Source organism: Callospermophilus lateralis, chromosome 10 (genome assembly GCF_048772815.1).
Source record: "Callospermophilus lateralis isolate mCalLat2 chromosome 10, mCalLat2.hap1, whole genome shotgun sequence".
NCBI lineage: Eukaryota > Metazoa > Chordata > Mammalia > Rodentia > Sciuridae > Callospermophilus > Callospermophilus lateralis.
The window spans coordinates 5,588,867-5,611,563 of record NC_135314.1 but is presented as its reverse complement, the minus strand read 5'-3'; the positions used below and the strand labels follow the sequence as shown (position 1 = coordinate 5,611,563).

At 45.1% G+C, this 22,697-nt stretch overlaps 1 protein-coding gene across 3 annotated transcripts in view; it reads right to left on the bottom strand.

The window, feature by feature from the left end:
• Positions 1-5,909, bottom strand: part of Brwd1 (bromodomain and WD repeat domain containing 1) — a 120,724-nt gene extending 114,815 nt beyond the window's left edge. For 2 of the 3 annotated variants that reach the window (XM_076868092.2, XM_076868093.2), the window contains exons 1-3: positions 5,664-5,884; positions 5,531-5,589; positions 5,251-5,454 (exon numbers count right to left, since the gene is read on the bottom strand). In XM_076868092.2, the coding sequence (XP_076724207.2) occupies positions 5,251-5,454; positions 5,531-5,589; positions 5,664-5,712 (312 nt within the window). In that variant the 5' untranslated portion in view covers positions 5,713-5,884. Of the gene's footprint in view, positions 1-5,250; positions 5,455-5,530; positions 5,590-5,663 lie in introns of all 3 variants that reach the window. The other variant, XM_076868094.2, reaches the window with a different exon arrangement.
• Positions 5,910-22,697: the final 16,788 nt, after the last annotated feature.

Genomic DNA, 22,697 nt, shown 5'->3' with positions numbered 1-22,697 from the left:
AGACACGAAAAGGTTTGCGTATTAATGTTAGCAGCTTTCTCTCCAATAGAAAAAAAGAATACAACAAAAATGTCCACTAACTGATGAATAAATGAATAATACACTGTGATGTATCTGTACAATAGAATACAGTTAGGCAATAAAAAGAAATGAACTGATAGTTCAAAAATTCATCTGTTGTGTTCTATCTTGAAAGCCAGGAAACAAATATATAACTGCATAATTTCACTTACATTAACTTCTAGAAAATACAAACTACATATAGTCACAGAGGACGTATCAAAAGGCTGGATGACGAGGTAGTGCCAGAGGACAGGGAGGAATTTCCAAGGAGTGAAAGGAGAGTTCTGGAAGTGAGACATGCTCACCATCTTCACTACTGTGATGGGTTCATGGCTGTAACATATGCCAGTATTTATCAATTTGGACACTCTAAAATTTTAGTTCATGTGCATTTTATGTTAATTATACATAAGAAAAATAAACCACAAAAACAGTAAAGTATGTAATTTTAACTCATGTATGTACAATGTTACCTGATATGAATGCAACTGGCATAAAATTTAATGGTGCATCCCTAAGGGATCTCAATCATAACATCACCAGCATTCAAGGAATGACTAAGGGCTGGACCTTTAAAGAGATCCACCGCAAATAATCAGTAACAACGGGCCATAAAACCAGATCTTTTTTCAAATCCTATTTAATGCCAAATAAGTGTTAATTTTTCAAAGTAGAATATTATACAATATTAAAGATTAAAGACATTAATCACAACTGGTCCAACTTTTCAAAAATTGAAAATTGAGAAAACATCACCGTGCAGGACTAACCCACACATGCAGACCTAAGTGTCCTCAGCCCCCATCCACTAATGTCAGCAGCACTTCCAAGGCACTGCAACATCAACACGCTCCATGTTTCAAACTGAGAAACACTGCTCTAAAGAAAATCTCAAACACATAATTATAGATCTATACCATAGTTATAACCCTGTATCGAACTATTGGTAAACATCACTTTTTAGGGCTGAGGATTTAGCTCAGTTGGTAGAGTGCTTGCCTTACATGCACAAGAGCCTGGGTTCAATCCCCAGCACCACTTAAAAAAAAAAAGCACTTTTGAGATCACTTTTGTCACTTTTTGTTCTTCATCATTAATCCAAATATAAAATAATCCTGGACTCAATATAAAAGTTTTTATTCATCAGCCCTGGTGACAACAAGAGCTTGATAAAATACCTTTGATTTCCCAATCGGACTCATGTTCCCCACCTCCTGGCAGATATACCAACACAAAACTGAAAAGTATCAAAACCAGGTAGACCTCAGAAGCTTCTTAATAGTAATTAGCACTTTGTGCTTCAAATGTCAGTACCTAACCTCCCAAACACTGCTGCAAGTAATCAGCACAGCACACAGGAACAGGAGATGAGTGGAGCCAGAAAAGTAATTCCAACAGAATCAAAAAAAAATCACAGGCTTAAGAATCTGTCAATCAAAGCCAGGCACAGTGGCGGTATACACCTATAATTTCAACAAGTTGGGACACTTAGGAAGATCCCAAGATCAAAGCCAGCCTCGGCAACTTAGCAAGGCCCTGAGCAACTTGGTGAGATCTGCTCTCAAAATAAAGAAATAAAATAAAAAGAGCTGGGGAGGAAGCTCAGTGGTTACATGCCTCTGGATTCAAACCCCAGAACCAAAAAAAAAAAAAAAATTTTTTTTTTTTTTAAGAGCAACTGGTGCATGATCTTCCTCTCTTTAAATCAAAAATGTCACTAACACTCAGAAAGACAAGATTAAAACACTAGATTTCACTGTGCCTTTCCAATACAGCTAGCTATATCCTCCATTAAAAGTTTGGGGTTTTTTTCTTGCATTTCACCATGGGGAAAAAACTGATGCCCAGTCCCACCATAAAGACTGATTTAACTGGTTTGCAGCCCACTTTGGACATCTGGAACATACAAAGCTCCCAGATAACTCTAACCAAAATTGAGAACCATTGAGAAAATGGAATAACTTCAAGAAGAAACAATGACATATCCAGAATAAGGCAAATATCTGTCTCTTCAGTAATAGCGTAGGAAAATGATGATTCATAATTTTATATAATCAATGCCATTTTTCCCCCCTGTACTGGGGACTGAACCCAAGGGCACTTAAACATTGAGCCACATCCCAAGCCCTTTGTATTTTTTTGAGACAAGGTCTTCCTAAGTTGTTTAGGGCCTTGCTGAACTTCTAAAGTTTGCCTTGAACTTGTGATCCTTCCATTTCAGGCTCCAGAGACACTGAGATTTCAGGAGTGCCTCACACCTGGCATGGACCTGAATTTGAACTAAACATAAAGACACTTGGGGAAGCCAGATGTGGTGGAGCACATCTATAATCCCAGCAATTCAGGAGGCTGAGGAGGCCCTAAGAAACTTAGGGATATCCTATCTGAAATAAAAAGGGCTGGGGATGTGGCTCATTAGTTAAGTGTCCCTGGGTTCCATCCACAGTTCAAAAAAGAAAGGAGCCTTTTTTCATTGTGGTCCTAGAGATCCAATCCAGTGTCTTGTACTGTGCATGCTAAGTACATGCTCTACCACTGAATAGGCCTTTACAGAGATGCAGTCCAAACAATTTGCTTTAAAATACTCCAGCATATTAACCAATGAAATAAATGGCTATCTGAAGCCAGACACAGTGGCACATGCCTGTTAATCCCACCTACCCAGAAACTTAGGCAGAAGGATTGAAAGTTTGAAGCTAGCCTGAGCTAGCAAGACCCTGGGTCAAAATTAAAATGTTTAAAGGGCTGGGATGTAACTCAGTAACAGTAGGCTTGCCTATCATGCTAAGGACCTGGGTTCAGTCCCCAGTACTGCAAAAAAATAACAAAAAAAAAAATGAATGGCTATCTGGAATCTGCTTAAAAACAACACGGTGACGGTGAGGCAGAGATTAGCAGATGCAACATTTTTTGATTAATCACTAAGGCTGGATAAAGGGTACCTGGTGGTGGGTTTCTTATTTATTTGCTTATTTATTTTGTTACTAGAGACTAAACCTCAGGTGCGTCTTACCACCTAGTAACATCCCTACCTCTTTTAAGAAGTTTGCCCAGGCTGGCCTCAAACTTTCAATCCTACAGCCTCGGTCTCCTAAGTTACTGAAACTACAGGAATGTGCCACCATAGCCCACTAGTCTATTTTTTTTTTATTTAATTAACACTTTATATTAAAAATGACTACCTCAAGTAGAAACCAAAGTAAACAGCAAATTGCCAACAAATTCAAATCTGTTAATGGTATATAGGGGATCATTACATTCTCATTTAGGTACATTTGAATTACTTAATTTAAAAAAAAAAAAAATATTAAAGAGCCAGGTGCAGTCATGCCTATAATCCCAGCAGCTTGGGAGGCTTGAGGCAGGAGGATGAGAGTTCCAAGACAGCCTCAGCAACTCAGCCAGGCTCTAAGCAACCCATGAAGACCCTGTCTAAACACAAAAAAGAGCTGGGGATATGGTTCAGTGGTTAAGTACCCCTGGGTTCAATCCCCAGTACCAAAAAAAATAAAAATAAAAATATTAAAGAATGAAGACTTCTTATAGCCCCTGTGTTTCGGACTTCACAGCCTCTAGGGCTGTGAGCCAAATAAACATGCATTATTTATTTAAAAAAAAAAAAAAAAAGAAGAATGAAGACTTCAGAGATCTACAACCTACACATTTTTTTATAATTTTAATTTAAATTATATTAAATTTAATATATTTGATTTTTAAAGTACATAGGAGATATGCTGTCCATCACTTGGTGAGTGGGGGACAGAGATAAAAGAAGAGGATACCCTCTAATCAGTAAACCACCCAGATGAGATGAAATCTTCCATAACCAGATAGACATTTTAAACAATTTTAAACAAAATTACATCAAGGAGGGTTTTAAGCGTTTTTTGTTTTTTTGTTTTTTTTGGGAAAAAAAAAAAAACTTGTTTCTGTTTAAACTTAAACCTGTTTTTTAAAAGTAATTTTCCCAATAGTTACAGCATGACCCTAGTGTCATATCAACAATGCTTTTCTGCTTCACGGATAATGCCATTTTACAAATTCCAACCCCCCAAAATATATAATATATGTATAAAACATACATTTAATACTTACTGTTCATACATGCATATAACAAATCCCCTGGCTAATTCTTTTACATTTTTTATTTTTTATTATTTATTTTTAGTTGTAGTGGGACACAATACTTTTATTTATTTTTATGTGTTGCTGAGGCTGGAACTCAGTGCCCTGCTAGTGCTAGAGGAGGGCTCTACCGCTGAGCCACAACCCCAGTCCCCCCTTTTACTTTTAATACAAGAATGTTAAGATTTCACCACCTTAGAACCGTGATAGAAATTGAGACGTTTCTTTTTCCCCCATTATTTTCCTTACTCATGATACTGAACGTGTCCTGGTAACCAAAAATATGTTTTACCCCAATATACAGATTTCCAAAAATATTTCCCAAGAAGATGTTTATTCCACCAAGGACAAATGAATCCTTGCATTACTGACTGGAGAAAACCTAATTATATCTTAAGAATAGAAAAAAAAAATTTATAAAGTATAAACGTATTCACGTTAACATTGCTTAAAAAATAAAAAATTTACTAATTCAAAGCCTATGTTTTTTATACACAGAGAGATCAACTATAAAATTAAATAAATCAACTTCCTAAGGCATTCAAAAATTGTACTGTTCAGAACAGCAATAGCATTGGAGTGAAATATTCACGCATCAGCAATACTTTTCTCACGCTGCAAAGAGGAAAAAAAAAAAAAAAACAAAAAACCTCCAAGGAAACCTTTCGCCACCTTCGGAGACCAAGGACTCTATTCCTAGGGAACAAGTGGTCGGAAGACCTGGGCGGGGCAGAGGAGCAGCGACCAATCAGAGCTCGCCTTACGCGCCGGGCCAAGGTAGCAGGCGATGAGAGCGCCCCACTGAGTGGCTGGCGGGCGCACGCCGCCCCCGAAGGCAGCCGCACCTGGAGGCTCGGCCCAACCCCGAGCTCGCGGCACCCCCTCCACCGCCCCCGGAGGCCGCTTCCTGCCAAAACAAACCCCGCCGCCTCCAAAGCAAAACAAACCCTGGTCGGGGACAGGCCCTCCGTCACGGCCGCACGCCCAGCGCTCCCGTCGCGGGGAGCCGGGGCGAGGGCAGGGGCGGCGCAGAGGACGCGGGCGGAAACGTCCGGTGCTCACCAATTCCTCGTAGCTCCTGTTGTGCTCGTTGCCCTCCCAGTCCAACCTCTTCGGCAACAGCTGGAAAGACACGAAACGCGCCCGCGTGACCACCGCTCCGGCGCGGGGCCGCGGGGGCGCGGGCGGGGCCCTCCCGGGGCCGGGGGCGGGACGCGCGGGGACGGCGGCACCGACCTGGTACTGCTCCAGCTCCTGCACCAGCACCTGCGGCAGAGACGCACCGTCAGTGGCGGGCCCGGCGCGCCGCCACCCCCCGCCCCCCGCGGCTGCCCGCGCTCACCTGGGCGGCTCTGCGGCACGGGCCGGCCGATAGGTACCGAGCGATAAGGAAGTACAGTTCTGCGGAGGGAAGACGGGAGTCGGTCAGGGCGGCGCGGGGAGCGGGGCCCGGGGGGTGCGGCGCCGCGTCTTACCCGACTCGATGAGCGGCACCGGACGTCGGGCGGGCGCGGGCTCCGCCATGGCCGGGCGCGGGGCGGGGAGCAAGCGGGCGAGCGAAGCGTGTAGGCCGTGCCGAGGCCTCACCGCGCCGGCGTCCCCTCTCCTCAGGCGCGCGCCGCCGCCGCCATGCCGTGCGCGCCGCCAGCGCCCGACGCCTCCGCGGGGGAGGAAGTAGCCCCGCCGCGGGGACGCAAAGTAGTCCCTCCGGAGACTACGCGACGCGAGCCTCGGGGCCGCGCCGAGGGAGCGCGCCCGCCTCTTGTGGCTTCCTGCGGCTGGGGGGCGCGGGCGGGGGCGGCAGGCAGGGGCCTGGACCGGGCCGGGCGGGGCGCGCGCGTGGCCCCGGATCCCTGCGCGGTGAGGCGGCGCCGGCCTTTGTGCGGCGGCGGCGGCGGCGGCGGCGGCGGCGGCGGCGGCCCGACTGCTGGAGGGCGGGAGCCGGGGGCGGAGGTCGGGCTGCGGGCGGACGGGCGTGGGCGGGGCGCGGGAGGGGCGGGGCTGCGCGGCAGACGCTGCCGCCCACTCTGCTGGTCGCCGCTCGGAAGGGACGAGTCACGGGCGGTCACCCGAGGCCAGCGTGTCTGCCCTCCGCCAGAGAGCCGTCGCTCGAAGGACGCGAAGCTTTGCCCGACCGGGGTCCCCGAACGCTGCCCCTCTTGGCCGCAGCGCGTGGCAAACAGCTCCCAGTCTGCGTCACCACGAGCGGCGCTGCAGAAAGGAAGAATCAATAAGACCCAGCCGCAGTCCCCCGCCTGCTATCCCGCGGGGAGGTTAATAAGATGCAGCGCGCCGCGGAGGGTGTCCGCGTGGGGAGGCGGCCGGGCGGCGATGACTTAGCCGGATTCTCAAAGGACGGCCGGACGGGGGAAGGGCAGTGCAAGCAGCAGCCCGTTCCGAGGAGGAGGATCAGGAAACGGGATGGAGGGTCATTTGTATCCTCTGGGAAGACACTGATAGGATTTGAGGTCGGAGAGGTGGACAAGGGCCAGGAAAGCCCTTAATTGTGCTGGGCTTCTGACCTACGTGGATTCGTGCCTTTAGCACGTTCAGTGTGCCCTTTTAGTCATTAGTACAGCAGTGAGTGTGAGTACCATTCTCTTTCCTGCTCAGGGTGAGAACCTGCACAGTATGTGGTTGGGATCAGACCCTGGACTCACCTGGACCGCTCCCTGGTTCCACTAACTTTTAGTTGTGTACCTTGAGCAAGACGCTGAATCTTTGGGTCTCAATTTTCCTCAACTGTAAACAGTAGCTAGTATTTTTCTTTACATCATAGGCGTAAGAGCATAGGCCTGTGAGTTGATAGAGTTTCTAGCACACAGTAGGCACCATATTGGAGCTAACAACCCCATGCTGGGGATTGAACTCAGGCATAAGCTACCATTGAGTTATTTCCCCATCCCTTTTTTTATTTTGAGACTGGTTCTCACTAAATTGCCCAGACAAGCCTGGAACTTTGATCCTCCTGCCTCAGCCTACTGAGTAACTGGGATTCCAGGCCAGTGCAACCATGCCCAGCTGACTTGTGTTATTAACATTAAGTAGCTGGAGTTTTTTTCTAACAATCCAAACATGTTCAGGGTGGTGCTCAATTAATGCAGCAAACACAATCAAATCATGGGTTAAAAAAAAGAAAGACCACATTTTGCCATTACAAAGATTTTTTAGCATATTGGGGAAAATGTGAAAAATAACGACAAGGTTTGGGGCAAAGGTAGAAGGGACATGTTCTTGCCTGAGCTAGAGGAAATGGGAAAGTTTGGGTCATCCAGACTACAATTTGTGGGAAAGGATTATAGGCATATGAACAACAACAGGACAAGACAAATAGCATTTTAGTCGTCCCAATGGCCCATGCCTGTAATCCCAGAGGCTGAAGCAGGGGGATTGTAAGTTCAAAGTCAGCCTCAGCAATTTAGTGAGACCCTGTCTGTAAAATTAAAAAAAAAAAAAAAAGGTGGGGATATGGCCAGAAGCATCTGAATAGTGGTTATAAGGATAGGAAAAGATGGCAGTATTGAGGTGGAATAAAAAGAAAAGAGTCCTGGGCTTAGGAGTGCAGCTCAGTGTTAGCACACTTGCCTAGCATGCAAGAGGCCCTGGGTTCAGTCCCCTGTAGTGGGGGCATAATCGCAAAACTCTTAGGGTTTGGTGGGTTAAAGTTGTGCCACCAACTGCAATGGGGCATTCAAGCTGTAGCTAAATTGTTAAGAAGTACAACTTCTTGGAAGAAGTTGATTATATGAATTTACAACTGTCCCTGTGGGACAGTGTGGTCTAATGCAACCTCCCAAAAAAATGTTACAGGAGTTTATATCCCAAATGCCTGTCATTGTCTGGAGTTATAATTCTGGAGTAGGCAACATTGTGTTAATGTGAGATCAGAAATGATGGCATGAATCTTTGCAAGAGCCCTGATAGTCCTTTTACAGCTTAGTCTGACACCTATCACAAATGCTCATCCAGGATTACACTCAAAGAGGCATAACCTCCCCATTCAACTCCCAAGTATCAGAGACTCAGATAGGACTCATATAGGCCTACCAAGAAGAAGAAAGGGGAACACACTGTCCACCAGCAACTAGGTAATGGGTGCCTGCCAGAAGTGCCCTCCTACATACCTGGCTGGACTCAGGTATGTAACTCTCATACATTTGAGTCGCAGCTGTCCTAAGTGTGCATGCTAAAGTTTGCTTTTGAGTAAGTGGAAGTAACTTGAAATTACATAGAGAACTAAATTATCAGAAAATTGGTTGGTAGGGACTGGGGATATAGTTCAGTTGGTAGAGTACCTGCCTTGCATGCACAAGGCCGTGGGTTCAATCCCCAGCACCTCAAAAAAAAGAAGAAAACCAGTTAGTAAACAAGGGTCAGAAAATCTTAACTGGTGATGTTAAGCTATAATATGGTCATCCCTCTTCACTATAGGGTTACATCTTCAAGGAAAAAACACTGTGATTAAGCTTTTGGCCAGCAATTCCTCTCCAAAATAAACTTACTTGTCCTGAAAGTAGCTCTTGGTTATCTACAGTGCTCACTTCAGTAGAAGCCCAGTGAGACTGAGAAAGGCCTGAGGGCACATAGCTAGTAAACAGCCCCCAGCTGAAGTCTGGGTATGACAGCCCTGCCTTAGAACACAAGCACTACAGAAGTCTTTCTCCCCTTGCTGTTTCACAAAGGAGGGAAACCAGACCTGGAAAGTAGGAGATTGACACAAGGTTGCACAGCCAGTACCTGGGAGAGCTGGAATTTGAAAATCCATGTGATAAGTACGCACATGAGCTCATGTATCACAAACAACTCTTAGTTCTGGTTCTTCTCATTTTAAGGATGAAGAAATTGAGGTTTAGAAAGTTTTTAGAAAGAATTTGCCTAAGAATGGAGAACTTAGCAACAACAACAAAAAAAACAGGCCTTCCTATTAGCACAAAAGAGGACCCAAAGTTGAAGTGTGAAAAGCTTATGTGGAAAATGATGCACAAACCAGTCTGCCTCCAAGGATGGTCAGAAAGAGGACTTAGGCAAAAATGTGGATTAGGGCAATTGTGAAAGACTGAAGAATGGGGTAAGGCCAGGCAAAGTGGCACAAGCCTGTAATCCCAGCTACTCTGGAGGCTGAGGCAGGATCACAAGGTCAGGGCCAACCTGGGCAATTTAGCAAGAGATACCATGTCTCTAAAAAGGGTAGGGTGTAGCTCAGTGGTAGAGCACTTGCCCAGCATGTGTGAGGGCCTGGGATCCAATGCCAGCAGTGCAGACCTCACAAAGAAATTAGATAATTAAAGTCTAGGCTGGGAAGTAGCTCAGTGGCAAAGCATCTTCCTTGCATTCACAAAGCCCTGGGTTTTTTGGAACCCCCAGTTCCAAAAAAGACCAAAAAAAAAAAAAAAAGAACCCCACCAAAGTCTAATGATGTGCTGATGTGGCCTTATGTTAGCTGAATTCAGGTTTATTCAGGAGGCACTGATGATTCTGCATCACATCAGCAGAGCTTCTAGAGACGTGAAGTAGATGTGATACTGAGCCTACTTATGGAGCCTTTGTAGCACAAACAGGAGTCCACACATGGGGAGAAACGGAGTGCACAGAAAACTCCGACCATTTCTTTCATTCAACAGAACTGAAAGCCTGCTCTGAGTTCCCCTGGGATAAGTCCCCTAGTTAACTTCCTGACAGGTTTACAGAGAACTGAGAAGGGACCATGAGGCATCTGATCTCTGGCCTGGCCCCTTTGTCACTTGCAGATCTTGTCTCTAATTCCTGAGGCCCCTTTCCACCCGCTGTGGGTGTCATCTTTCCCTTGGGATCTTTTCTCCCCTTTAAGTCTGTCCCAGCCAGCTGTCCCCTTACTGACTTGTCCCTGCCTCCCTCAGCAAATTGTTTCCACATTTATCTGCTCCCTCTCCAAATTCTGCCTCTCCCTGTCACTGGCGTCTGTCCCTGTTTGTTCCTGGCTCATAGGCATCAGCCCATATCTGTCTCCCAAGTCTTACCAGTTCTCACTTTGAAATTCTTCTCACAACACCAGGAGCACAGTGTGGTTGGAGACCATCTGGGGAATGTGGGGGCTGGGTCCAGAACGTCTGTGCTCAGATGGCAGAGTTCAGCAACCTCCATGGCCCAGGAATAATCTTTAAAGTGAGGAGAACACTGACAGATAACATTTGTGGAATGTTTTTATGTCGTGGACACTGCTAAGCCATCTGTGGTGCTCATGAGATGGCTAGAATACACAGGTTGTGAGCATTTCCAGAGGGTGCCTGTGAAGCTCTTTGATGCCTAACTCTCAACATGAAGCATTTATATGAAAATAATTTTTCCCATGCATTTCCACTTAGTTTAGGCCCTCAAGCCTCAAAGCCAGTCCTGTCACTACTTTATGTGTGTATGTGTGTGTGTGTGTGTTTACTGAAGATTAAACCCAGAGCACTTTACCACTGAGCCACATCCCCCCAGTCTTTTTACATTTTTGATACAGCATCTCTCAGTTGCTCAGGGCCTCACTAAATTGCTGAGACTGGTCTCGAACTTGTGATCCTCTGCTTCAGCCTCCCAAACTGCTGGGACTATAGCCATGCATCACCATGCCCAGCTCTTTGAAAATCTTAATGCTGTCTCCATTTTACACATGCAAGCCAACAATAATACTTCCAATGCGGCTACCTTCAAAATGTCTCTAAGAGGCTAGGGTGAAGCTGTAACTCATGGTAGAGCCCTTCCCTAGCAAGTGCAAGATCCTGAGTTCCATCCCCAACACTGCAAAGAAAAAAAGAGTGTGTGTGTGACTGTGTCTAACTGCTTCTCACCACCCTGAGTACAACCTCCTACAGATCACTCTGCTTCTACCTTTATCTTGTTCCTATCTGTTCTCAAAAGGCAGCTGCAGGGAGCCTGTTGAAACCTAGGTCAGCTCAGTCCCTCCTCTCTCAAAATTCACCAATGGCTCCCAAGTGAGCCCAGGCCCCACAAAGAGCCCTATGATATGGCCTTTCACTCCCCAGACCCCTCTCCCGCTTTTCTCCCTCTCATGCTATGCTCCAGGCACACTGGCTGTGAGGTTCCCCAGGCACATCTGGAATGCAGTTGCCTTGGGGACTTTGCACTTACTGCTCTTGCACAGGAATGCTTCTTCCCCTGGGAATCCCACATGGTTCTGTCCCTCCCTGCTTCAAGTCTTGGCCCAAAGTTCACTTTTCAGCTAGATCTTTCCTACCGTCAATAAAACTAACCCTCCCTGTCACTCTGCACCCCCACTTCCCTTTTCTCCTTCCTGCTTTCTTTTCCTCCATAGCACCTTTGACCTCACCCACTGTAAAATTTGCTCACCTCTCACTTATTGCATATCCCCTCCCACTCTATGAAGGCAGGCCAGGGTTTGTGCCTGTTTTGCTCACCAGTACATCTCCAGAGCTGCTGTAAAGCCTGACATATAGTAGGCACATGTTAGAAATGTACTGGATACTTCATGAAAATCTCTCAGTCCTCAAATGTGAGGTAGTCAGCTCTCAGCTTCACTCGCCAGCCTCCTGGCCGCCAGTGTAGTGGTTAGACTCGAAGACAGCTCACAAAAACATGAGCCCCCAACATACCTGGTGACTTGCCCCACAGGAATCTCCATTGCTACCATGAAAACAGGGAGCATTTTCAGGTGCAGTAACAGAAGCTGCCTGGGGGAGAGGATTCCAGTGCTAGGAGGACAGGCAGTCTGTCAGTGCATTTCCCAGGACTGGGCCTGGCCTCCTGGCACACAGCATTCCTGCCTCCTCCTGACAACCTTGCTTCACCTCCACTGCTAGCTGCCTCTTTCATAGGTTTCCAACCTCCCAGGCTCCATTACCCCAGCCTCTCCCCTAAGCAGACATAGTGCCCTCTGGTTTCCCCAGGGGCCACTGACCCTAAAGCTTAGGAGACAGGAATCTGGCCTTGTCTGCCCCAAAGGTGAGCCTTTGGAGTTGCAGTGAGGGGAGGGAGAATCCCAGCAGGCACAAAGCAAGTCTAAAGAGGGAAGAACAGAAGGGGGAAGGAAGAGCTAAGTGGAGAGGCTGGAGGGATCATCATTAATTGTTGCTAGAAGGCTTGTCTGTATGCTGGTGGTGACCATTGAATACCATTGAATACTGCGGAACCTTTGAAGATGTTTATTTGAGTTTGTTGTTGTTGTTGTTTTTTACCAGGGATTGAACCCAGGGGCACTGCTTAACCACTGAGCCTCATCCCCAGCCCTTTAATTTTTATTTAGAGACAGGGACTTGCTAAGTTGCTTATGGCCTCGCTAATTTGCTAAGGCTGACTTTGAACTTGTGATCCTCCTTGCCTTAGCCTCCCTAGACGCTGGGATGACAGGCATACACTAGGATAAATCTCCCAGCTTATTTGAGCCTTTGATGATGTTTATTTGCAGGAATAACTCTCCACTTGGTAACTGGAGAAAGATTCCTGGTCCCTCCTTTTACTTATAGAGTACTTCTGGCCTCGAGCAGGGTAAAGAAACCACAGTCTAACCCCAAATCACCTTAGTTTTGAAGAACCAAACCTTCCAAAGCTGTAAGATATGAATATCAGTATGAAATGAGGTTGAGATGATTTTTGACTGCAGAATCCAGAATCTCAAATATTGTCTTTAACTACCCACTTTGCAGCAAAGGTCTTCAATGGCAATACATGCATAGAAGATACTGGCTGCAGAAAGTTCTTCATCAACCCTGAGCCTATTTTCTTGTGAGCTAGACTCCATGTGTAAACAGTTATTTGTTCAGGTCATGCAGTCTCTGAAGACTGACCAAAACCACCCAGAAATGGCAACATCTTAACAGCTGGTATGTGCACCCCAGGCTTGAGAGCCCCATCGCTGTCAAGGCTAGGACTTCTAGAGGCCTGGTTTTTGTGCCCCACATTTGTCTTTTCAGATGCATGAAAGCAAAACACTTGAGATGAACCTCTCCTCACAGAGCCCCGCCTCTGCTCCAGAAGCACTAGACTTTGCATATGGTTAGATATGGGTTGGTTGGTTTTCAATAAATTTTCAAGACCACAGAATCCAGCACATTGATCAGCCTATATATTCATATTAAACAAAGGAAATAAAAGAACAAAATTCATGCAATCAAAGTTAGCTGAGAATCATCAACAAATGGGTTTGTTCATTAACATTTTTGAGTAGGTTAATTTTTCCATACAACTTAATGATATAATTTCCTAATACAATCCTACAAGACAAGCTTTGCCAAAATCTAACCTCACGAAGGTTACACATTCCACAGAATTTAATTATAAAGCCTTTGCAAAGAACAGATTACTACAATAGAACATTTTGTTCTTTGCAGTAAATAAACAAATCAGAAACTCTGTTCATGCTCAAAAAGAAATGAGTATACACAGACTTGCCCTGAATTACATCCTGGTCCCACAAGGCTCATGTTTTCTCATTAGTATTTTCAGAATTTCAAAATACAAGTTTTTCAACATTCTTTTTTATCACTCTAGCAAAGAGTAATGACCAGCCCACTACTTTGAGTTATCTACGATCTTACAATGTTTCAAGGATTCCAGTTGCATGGTTGTCTGAACAAAAGAGGGATGGATTGACAGGTAATTATGAATCTTCTCTAGCTGCCTAGAACACAGACAGCTACATAAGCAGGAGGCAGACAATCCACCCACTTGTTCCCAATCAAACCATTTTCCAGAGTCTCCTGGATTCCTTGCAAGACCCCCCAGGCTGTAGAATATACCACTCACTCAGGGGTAGTGATAACCAGGAGATGGGGACAAGGATAAAGGGAAGGTATCAAATGACAGGGATGATCCCGGAGCAGGACAGTATTACCCCCAGATGGGGATGGGGTGGGGTTGGTGGAGTTCTGGTTGTGTGCTGTTTCTTTTTTTGTTTTTTTCTTTTTTAATTGTAGTTGAACACAATACCTTATTTTATTTATTTTACTTTTTAAAAATATTTTTTAGTTGTAGTTGGACACAATACCTCCATTTTATTTATTTATTTGTATGTGATGCTGAGAATCGAACCCAGCGCCTCACTTGTGCTAGGCGGGTGCTCTTCCACTGAGCCACACCCCCAGCCCTGTTCTGTTTCTTAATCTGAGATGCATTCACCTGGCAGATAGATCTCCTATAAAAGGACACCTGTGTTTGTCAATTTACACAGAAAGGGTGTGCATCATTCTACCACTGTGCTTTTTCTGAGAAGCCCTTTGTCCCTTGAATGGCCTACCTCACAAAGCTTCTGCCTTCTTCCTCCCTTTCTTTGTTCTCCTCCACCCCTTTCCCTGTCTTCCCACCTCTCTTTGGTGCTGGGAATTAAACACAAGGTTTATACACTCTAAACAAGTGATCTACCACTGAGTTACAGCCCCAGCTGCTCTGCTGATTAGTAATCATCATACAATTTTTTTTTTCAATTTTGAATTTTAAAATAATTTTAAACTCAAAAAAAAAAATCGATTCAAGAATAGCAGAAAGAGAGGGGCTGGGGATGTGGCTCAAGCGGTAACGTGCTCACCTGGCATGCGTGAGGCACTGGGTTCCATCCTCAGCACCACATAAAAATAAAATAAAGATATTGTGTCCACCTATAACTAAAAAATAAATATTAAAAAAGAACAGCAGAAAGAGGCCAGGCATGGTAGCCTGTGTCCCTAATCCCACTGACTCAGGAGACTAAAGCAGGAGGATTGTAATTTTGAGGCCAGCTTTGGCAATTTGGCAAGCTAACCCTAACCTCAATCTGTCTCAAAATAAAAGGTTTGGGGATGTAGCTCAGGGGTATAGCACCCTGGGTTTGATTCCCAGTATGGGGTTGGGCGGAACTAGCAGAAAGTACCCCATACCCCCAACTGTTAAAAACTCCACATGTAGTTTCAGCAGTGCTTCTGCTGAATACATTTGTGTCATTTCTTCTGTGCTTCTACTGTAAGAAGAGCTTTGGTTCTCCCTAATTTCCTTTTTGTTTGCTTGGGTGCCTGCTTTTCACTGAGTCAGGGTCCCTTAGGAACACTGCTGGGAAGTTCCTACAGTAGCTAACTAAGTGCATCCTCTGTGGTCCAGGAAGCGCACTTGGCAGCCCTGCCTCTGTTCCCTAGGTGATGTGCATAGTTGGTCCACTTTCTGTTACTGGTAAAAGAATACAACAGACTGGGTTAAAAAAAAAAAGAAGAAAAAATATTGAACCCAGGGGTACTTTACCACTGAGCCACATCCCCAGCCCTTCTTTGTGTTTTATTTTGAGACAGGGTCTCAAAATAAGCCCTAAGTTGCTTAGGGCTTCAGTAAATCCTTGAGGCTGACCTCAAACTTGAATCATCCAGCCTCAGCCTCCCGAGTCAAGAGTCACTGGGCTCTGGAGTCAGAGTCACTGGGATTACAGGAGTGAGCCACTATTCCTGGACCAGGTAAAATATTTTTAAAACAGGTTTATTGGACTTAAGGTTCTGGAGTTCCAAAGTTGAGGAGACCATCTGGCGAGGCCTTCTTAGTGATAGAGACTCTCCAGAGTCCCAAGGTGGCACAGGGCGTCATCTAGCATCTCCCTCTTCTAATAAAGCTGCTAATGCCATCCCGGGGCCTCTCCACTGACTTCTTCTAACCTTCTCTCTCAAAGGTCCCATCTCCAGATACCACAGGTGGATTAAATTTCGGTCCTCTTAATAACTCATTGCTGGGATCACAATTCAACATGAGAGCTGGGAGGCTGGCCAGCTCCTCTGGAGGCTGGGCAAGGAGGTCATGAGACTGGGGCCAGCCTTGGCAATTTAGCACGAACTTGTCTTAAATTAAAAAGGGCTGGGACGCGGTTTAGTTGTAAGAATGCCCTGAGTTCAATCCCCAGTACTGGGTGGGGGTGGGGAACACCACCTCAAAATGAGGTTCTGGGGTGACAAGCCATTTTCAGACCGCAGTAAGCCCCAAACTGGAATTTACCACATGCCCATCACAAGGAGATCAATAGGAAGGAAAGTGCACAGACACTTTCATGAGCAAAATAATTGAGCAAAAAATGCTAGATCCAGAAGGGTGCATGCTGTGGCGCTCAGTGTCCATGTGGTTCTGAGTGGTCTGCAGAGCTGGAAGCCAGGACATGATCAACCTTCCCATGGGAGTGGAGCAAGGGTGTGTCAATAACATTCATGAAATAATATTATCCAGTACTGGGGATTTGAACTAGGAGTTTTCTACTACCCACTTACATCCCCAGTCATAATAATTTTTTATTTTGGCGGGGGGGGGGGGGGTAATTGGGGATTGAACTCAGGGGCACTCCACAACTGAGCCACACCCCACCAGCCCCTATTTTGTATTTTATTTTATTTTTAAGAGAGAGAGAGAATTTTAATATTTATTTTTTAGTTTTCGGCAGACACAACATCTTTGTTTGTATGTGGTGCTGAGGATCGAACCCGGGCCGCATGCATGCCAGGCGAGCGCGCTACCGCTTGAGCCACATCCCCAGCCCCTTTTGTATTTTATTTAGAGATAGAGTCTCACTGAGTTGCTTAGTGCTTCACTTTTGGTGAGGCTAGCTTTGAACTCGAGATCCTCCTGCCTCAGCCTTCCAAGCCAGTAGGATTACAGGCATGGGCCACCGCACCTGGCCGTTTTTTATTTGTTATTTGTTCATTTTTATTTTGAGATAATGCTGAGTTGCTGAAGCTGGCCTCAAACTTGTGCTCCTTCTGCCTCAGCCTCCTCAGTCACTGGAATTAAAGGCAGGCCCAGTTACTACTTGGCCTTTGAGACTGGGGGTGTCCTGCTGCAGGAGAAGCTGATATCCTTTGTCAAAGAGCTAAATCATACCTGGCCAGGAAGTCAGACGCCTCAGGGAAATCTTGGAGAGGAAGAGGAACGCAGGGAAGCTTCAGGCCAGCTGCTGGCCCAGGCCGATGTGAGCCACTTGACAAATGTGCCCTTGGTATCCACTAGTGCCAGGGCCTTGCCTTGGGATGCTGAGCAGAGGAGAGCAGTCTGCTTCTTGCTTTTCTTCTGCCTTCCCAAGGGTGCAGAAAGTGTGGCATAACCGGCTCACAAGTTGACACCTCACAGATCCTCTACCTGGCTTATTAGTTAGGCACCGTCCTTCATCTCATTTGAAATGTGAATGACAATCACCTATGAAAGGACAGGAGAATTAAATGTGTTGTAGCCTAGAATATAACACTCCAATTTTGTTGAGTGAGTTGATTCCTTTACTAAATTAGATGATCAAGAATGTGCTTTTTGGGCTGGGAATGTGGCTCAAGTGGTAGCGCGTTCGCCTGGCATGCGTGCGGCCTGAGTTCGATTCTCAGCACCATATACAAGCAAAGATGTTGTGTCCGCTGATAACTAAAAAATAAATATTAAAAATTTCTCTCTCTCTCTCCTCTCTCTCTCTCTCTTTAAAAAAAAAAAAAAGAATGTGCTTTTTGGGTGAGCTGGGGCTGGGGCTCAGCAGTAGAGCGCCCGCCTAGCCTGTGTGAGGCCCTGGGTTCGATCCTCAGTGTCAGATCAGGTGAGGCAGGTATTGACCAAAAGAGGCAGATTTAAAAAGACAGCTGAACGAGGCTTTATTTGAGACTAACTCGATCAGACCCACAGAGTGGACAGGAGGAGGATCTGAGGAGAAACCACGTGGGAGCTTGACTGGACTGGACTTTTATGGGGCTCACAGCAGGAAGGGAGGGGCTTGGGACAGGAAAAGGTGTTCTTAGGGTCCCTTGTACCCTTGGAGTTGGTCAGAGGAGTTGGCTAACTCCAGGATTGGCCAGGGGGTCCTGCTGATTGACAGGCATTTCCACAGGCACGTGACTGCTTTGTTTTAAGTCGCCACCAAGACGCCACCACCGACCTAACACTCTGCACCACATAAAAATAAATTTAAAAAATAAAGGTATTGACGACTACAGCTAAAAAATAAATATTAAAAAAAAAATGTGCTTTTTCGGGCTGGGGTTGTGGCTCAGTGGTAGAGCACTTGCCTGGCATGTGCAAGGCACTGGGCTTGATCTTCAGCACCACATAAAAATAAATAAGTAAAATAATGCTATTGTGTCCAAAAAAAGAATGTGCTTTTGGTTTGAACTCAACAAAGATCATTAGTCCTTTAAAATGTGAAAGGAAAGAAATGAAAGAAAGAAAAACCGGGAGAAATGAAAGATGGAGACCAGGCAGAGATACACAGAAGAGTTTGTCAGAAGTGAAAAATAAAGGCACATCTCTCCCTAGATAAAGAGAGGCAAGACCAGTTTGGGGTTAGGGACTTTTATGGGGCAGACTTAGGGATTAGAGCCTGGTAGGCCTTAATTCTGGCAGTTAAGGGTGGAGTTGTTAAGATAGAGTGGTGAGCCTTTCTCAGAAATGCCCTTGGGTGGGAAAGCAAAATTTTTCTTAAAATGGCGCCTGCCACTTAAGATGGCCATCCAGATGCTAAGCAAGGACTTTACAAAATGTTAAGAATAATTACATGAGGGGCTGGGGGTGTGGCTCAAGCGGTAGCGCGCTCGCCTGGCATGCGTGCGGCCTGGGTTCGATCCTCAGCACCACATACAAGCAAAGATGTTGTGCCTGCCGAAAAACTAAAAAATAAATAAAATTAAGGAATTTAAAAAAAAAAAGAATAATTACATGAAAATCTAGGATCAAGTAATAAAATTATAAATCTTTTATCCATTTCTGTAGATCAAAAAGCTTGATGCTATAAGTTCCCATATTTAAATTTCATCTTCTCATAACTGCTTTTTAAAAAGCAGGTTATAGGGCCTGGGGATGTAGCTCAAGCGGTAGCGCGCTTGCCTGGCATGCGTGTGGCCCCGGTTCGATCCTCAGGACCACATACAAACAAAGATGTTGTGTCCACCGAGAACTAAAAATAAATATTAAAAGAAGAAAAAAATCTCTTGGTTACACATCCACATTTTAAAAAAAAAGTTTACAAAGTAGAATTCAAAATGTGGTTCCATTTTTTTTTTTTTTTTTTTTTTTTAATTTTTTTAATATTTATTTTTTAGTTCTCGGCGGACACAACATCTTTGTTTGTACATGGTGCTGAGAATTGAACCCGGGCCGCACGCATGCCAGGCGAGCACGCTACAACTTGAGCCACATCCCCAGCCCCTTGAGCCACATCCCCAGCCCCTTGAGCCACATCCCCAGCCCCGATTCCATTTTTGTAAAAATTATTTTATACAAAATGGCCCTCTGATCAAACACCTGGGTTTGTCTTTGGGCTCTACCTGTGCTAGTGATATGTGCAAATTAGAGGGACACATCAACTGTTTTATTTAATAAAAGAGGAGAGTGATGGTTCTTACCACCAGAATTTGGCATGAGTATCTACTGAGAAAATGTGAGTGACTTTTTAAAATAGAACCTGTCAGGTGGGCACTATGATGCAGGCCTGTAATCCCAATGACTTGAGAGGCTGAGGCAGGAGGACCGCAAGTTCCAGACCAGCCTCAGCAATTTAGTAAGGCACTAAGCAACTTAGATTCTCCCTCAAAATAAACAATAAAAAGTGTCCTGGGGGCTATTCCCAGTACCAAAAAAAAAAAAAAAAAAAAAACACAAAGGAACCTGTCATGTGCTAACATGTGGTAAGTACACAATAAATGTTTGTTGCCATTTTTATTAGCAGTGAGTCAAAAACAACCTAGAATTACTTACAGACATGGCTAGCCTGCTTGGTGGGAGGTCAGGTGGGTTATATTCTTTTGTGCTGTTCTGTGTCTTCAAAATTATCTACTATGTTGGTCAGTGCTCCATCACTGAGAGAAAATCATTAACTGTGAAAGAGGAAAGGTTTCTTAGACTCATGGTTTTATTGTCCAAAGCTCGGTCCTTGTCCCAATGCTAAATCAGTAACAAGGACACAGTTTTGAGAAAAAGAGAAGTTTTATTGCTTTGCTAGCAAAGGAGAAGCACAGGGACTCTTGTCCAAGAGTCTGTGATTCTGCCTATCAGCAGGAGCAGGGTAGTTTTCAAGAAGTGACTCAAGGGCTATATTCCTCGTGTTCTCTGTTGGAGTTGTAATCACTTGTTAATTTGGGAGATAGTCATTTCTGAGATCTTCTGGTGCCATCCCAGAAGTCTGGATTACTACATTCCTATGGTGGGTGTGTGTTCAGGGACAGATAATTCTGTTTAGGGTGGGGAAGAAAGGTGACCCGTCCCCCTTGAGATTAGGGAGGGGGAAGGTTAGGGAGGGAGAGAGGTTGGGGCGGGGGGAGAGAGAGAGAAAAAAAACACGTCCATTTTAAAAATCAGTTGCAGTAACAGAGCAGCACGGCTAAGTCAAAGCATAAAGTGGACCATTATTACATGCTCATATATGCTAGGCAAGCCCTATAGCCCAAGCTGCACCCTAGCCTAACAGGCTCATTCCCTGACTCCATTCAAAGTCCTCATTCTACTCCTTTGCAGATGAACAAATATTTAATCACATCCTGTCTCTCTGTTCCCAAAACAAAATACTGGTCTCACCCCCTCTGTCCTTTGTTCTCTTCTTTCCATATTCTTGGCCCCCATACTCCTCCATTCCACAAGAGTGACAACCTCTGCCCTAACTCCTCTTCGGTAAATGACAAACAAACGTTCTGAGCAGTTGTTCTGTGAAATCCAAATAAGATCAGCAGGGGAACATGTTCTTCTAGCTGTAAGGCAGGCAAACCCTGCCAAAACAAGCTCAGTCATTTAAACCTCTGATTCCAGGGGCAAATATTTCTCCATAGCTACTCTGCAATCCAAATTTAGATACCTCAGCAAAAGAATCAACATTTTTGTAAATGCTTATTTCAAGATTCCAAATAAATGAAATGGCTATTTTAGCAAGAGCGAAGCACAGACTGACAGTGTCTTCGGGAGCCCTCGAGAGCTTTCCATGTGGCTTTGCTTTTCTCCTCCACTTAGAACTTATTTACCTATTTATTTATTTTTCTGGTACAGGAGATTGAGCCCAGGGGTGCTCTACCACTCGACTATATCCCCAGCCCTTTTGTATTTTATTTTGAGATAAGGTCTTGCTGAATTGCTTAGAGCCTCACTGAGTTGCCTAGGCTGGCAAGTTGCGATCCTCCTGCCTCAGCCTCCGAGCCCCTGGGATCACAGGCCTGCGCCAACATGTCTGGCTCAGCTGAAGTCATCTTGACACACACATTCCAGCCATGTCATCACAATGGAGACAGGATATTTCAATCAGATCCTGAAAGTTCCCTCACGGGAACAGTGGTCCACTTTATGCTTTGAATCAGAGACAACGACAGAGCTTTAGGCAACTTTACCACTTTGTGGTCATCCTCTTAGCCCCTGGCAGCCACTGATCTGTTCTCTGTCCTTATAATTGTGCCTTTGTAAAAACATACCATATATAGAATCATCAAATATATAGCCTCTCATATCTGGCTTTTTTTCTCTTAGCACAATACTTCATCCATTTTGTGAATATCATCAGTTCTTTTCCTTTTTATTATGGAGCAGTATTGTGTCATGTGAATGAACCACAATTTCTTTATCTATTTGCATGTTGAGGGACACTTGGGATGTTCCCATTCTTTAATTATTTCATGACAAAGATCCTTATACATATTTACTATATAGTTTTTTTGTTAGAAGATATATTTCCATCTAGTCATGAAATATGGATCCACTCTTCTGGTGGTCCCATGGAGTTTAGGTGGTTCCCAAGACACCTGAGATGTTTCCTCAGGCTTGATGATTTGCCAGAAGGACTCACAGCATTCAGAAGAGCTGTCAATCTCATGCTTATGGTTTATTATAGTGAATGGTGCAGACTAACATCAGCAAAGGGAAAATCTGTCAAGTGGTGTCTGAAAGACACAAGGCTCAGGCTCCCAGCTATCCTCTCCCAGTGGAGTCTTGCAGGCAGCCCTCATTCCTCGGATGTGGCCAACGAGGTGCCCACCTGACTTCTCATGCCCAAGATTTTTACTGGGTGGTCTATTATGCATGCCTGCAGCATTCCTCAGATGCCAGCTCCAAAGAAGCAGCCAGTATACCCTTGCTGTCAGGAGACTCCAAGGTCTCAGGGGCTGTCTCAGAAGCTGACCAAGGGCCAGCCCTGCAGACCTGGGGAATATGGGAGAGCTGAGCAATCCTACCCTGCACTTGAGTAAGGGTCTGTTTAACTTAAAACTGCTAAACTGTTTTTCTTCCTTTTTTAAAGAAAAAAAAAAAAAAAGTTTCAGGGATTGAACCCAGGCACTCTTTACCTTTACCATCAAGCTGCATTCCCAGTCCTTTTTATCATCTGTTTAGAGACAGGCTCTTGCTGAGGTGCCAGGCTGGCCTGCACCCCACCATCATACCATGGTGCGAGATGTCCTATGCTTTTTATGACCTTTCCTGGCCAGCACTGACCCACCTTGGTCACCTTGCCTTGCTCCATATGGGATTCACTAGTAAGGCATCCAATTTTGTTTTCCATGCAGTAAAATATGCAGAACATAAAATTTACCCTTTTGATCACTTTTAGCATACAATTCAGTGGCACTCAGGCTATCACT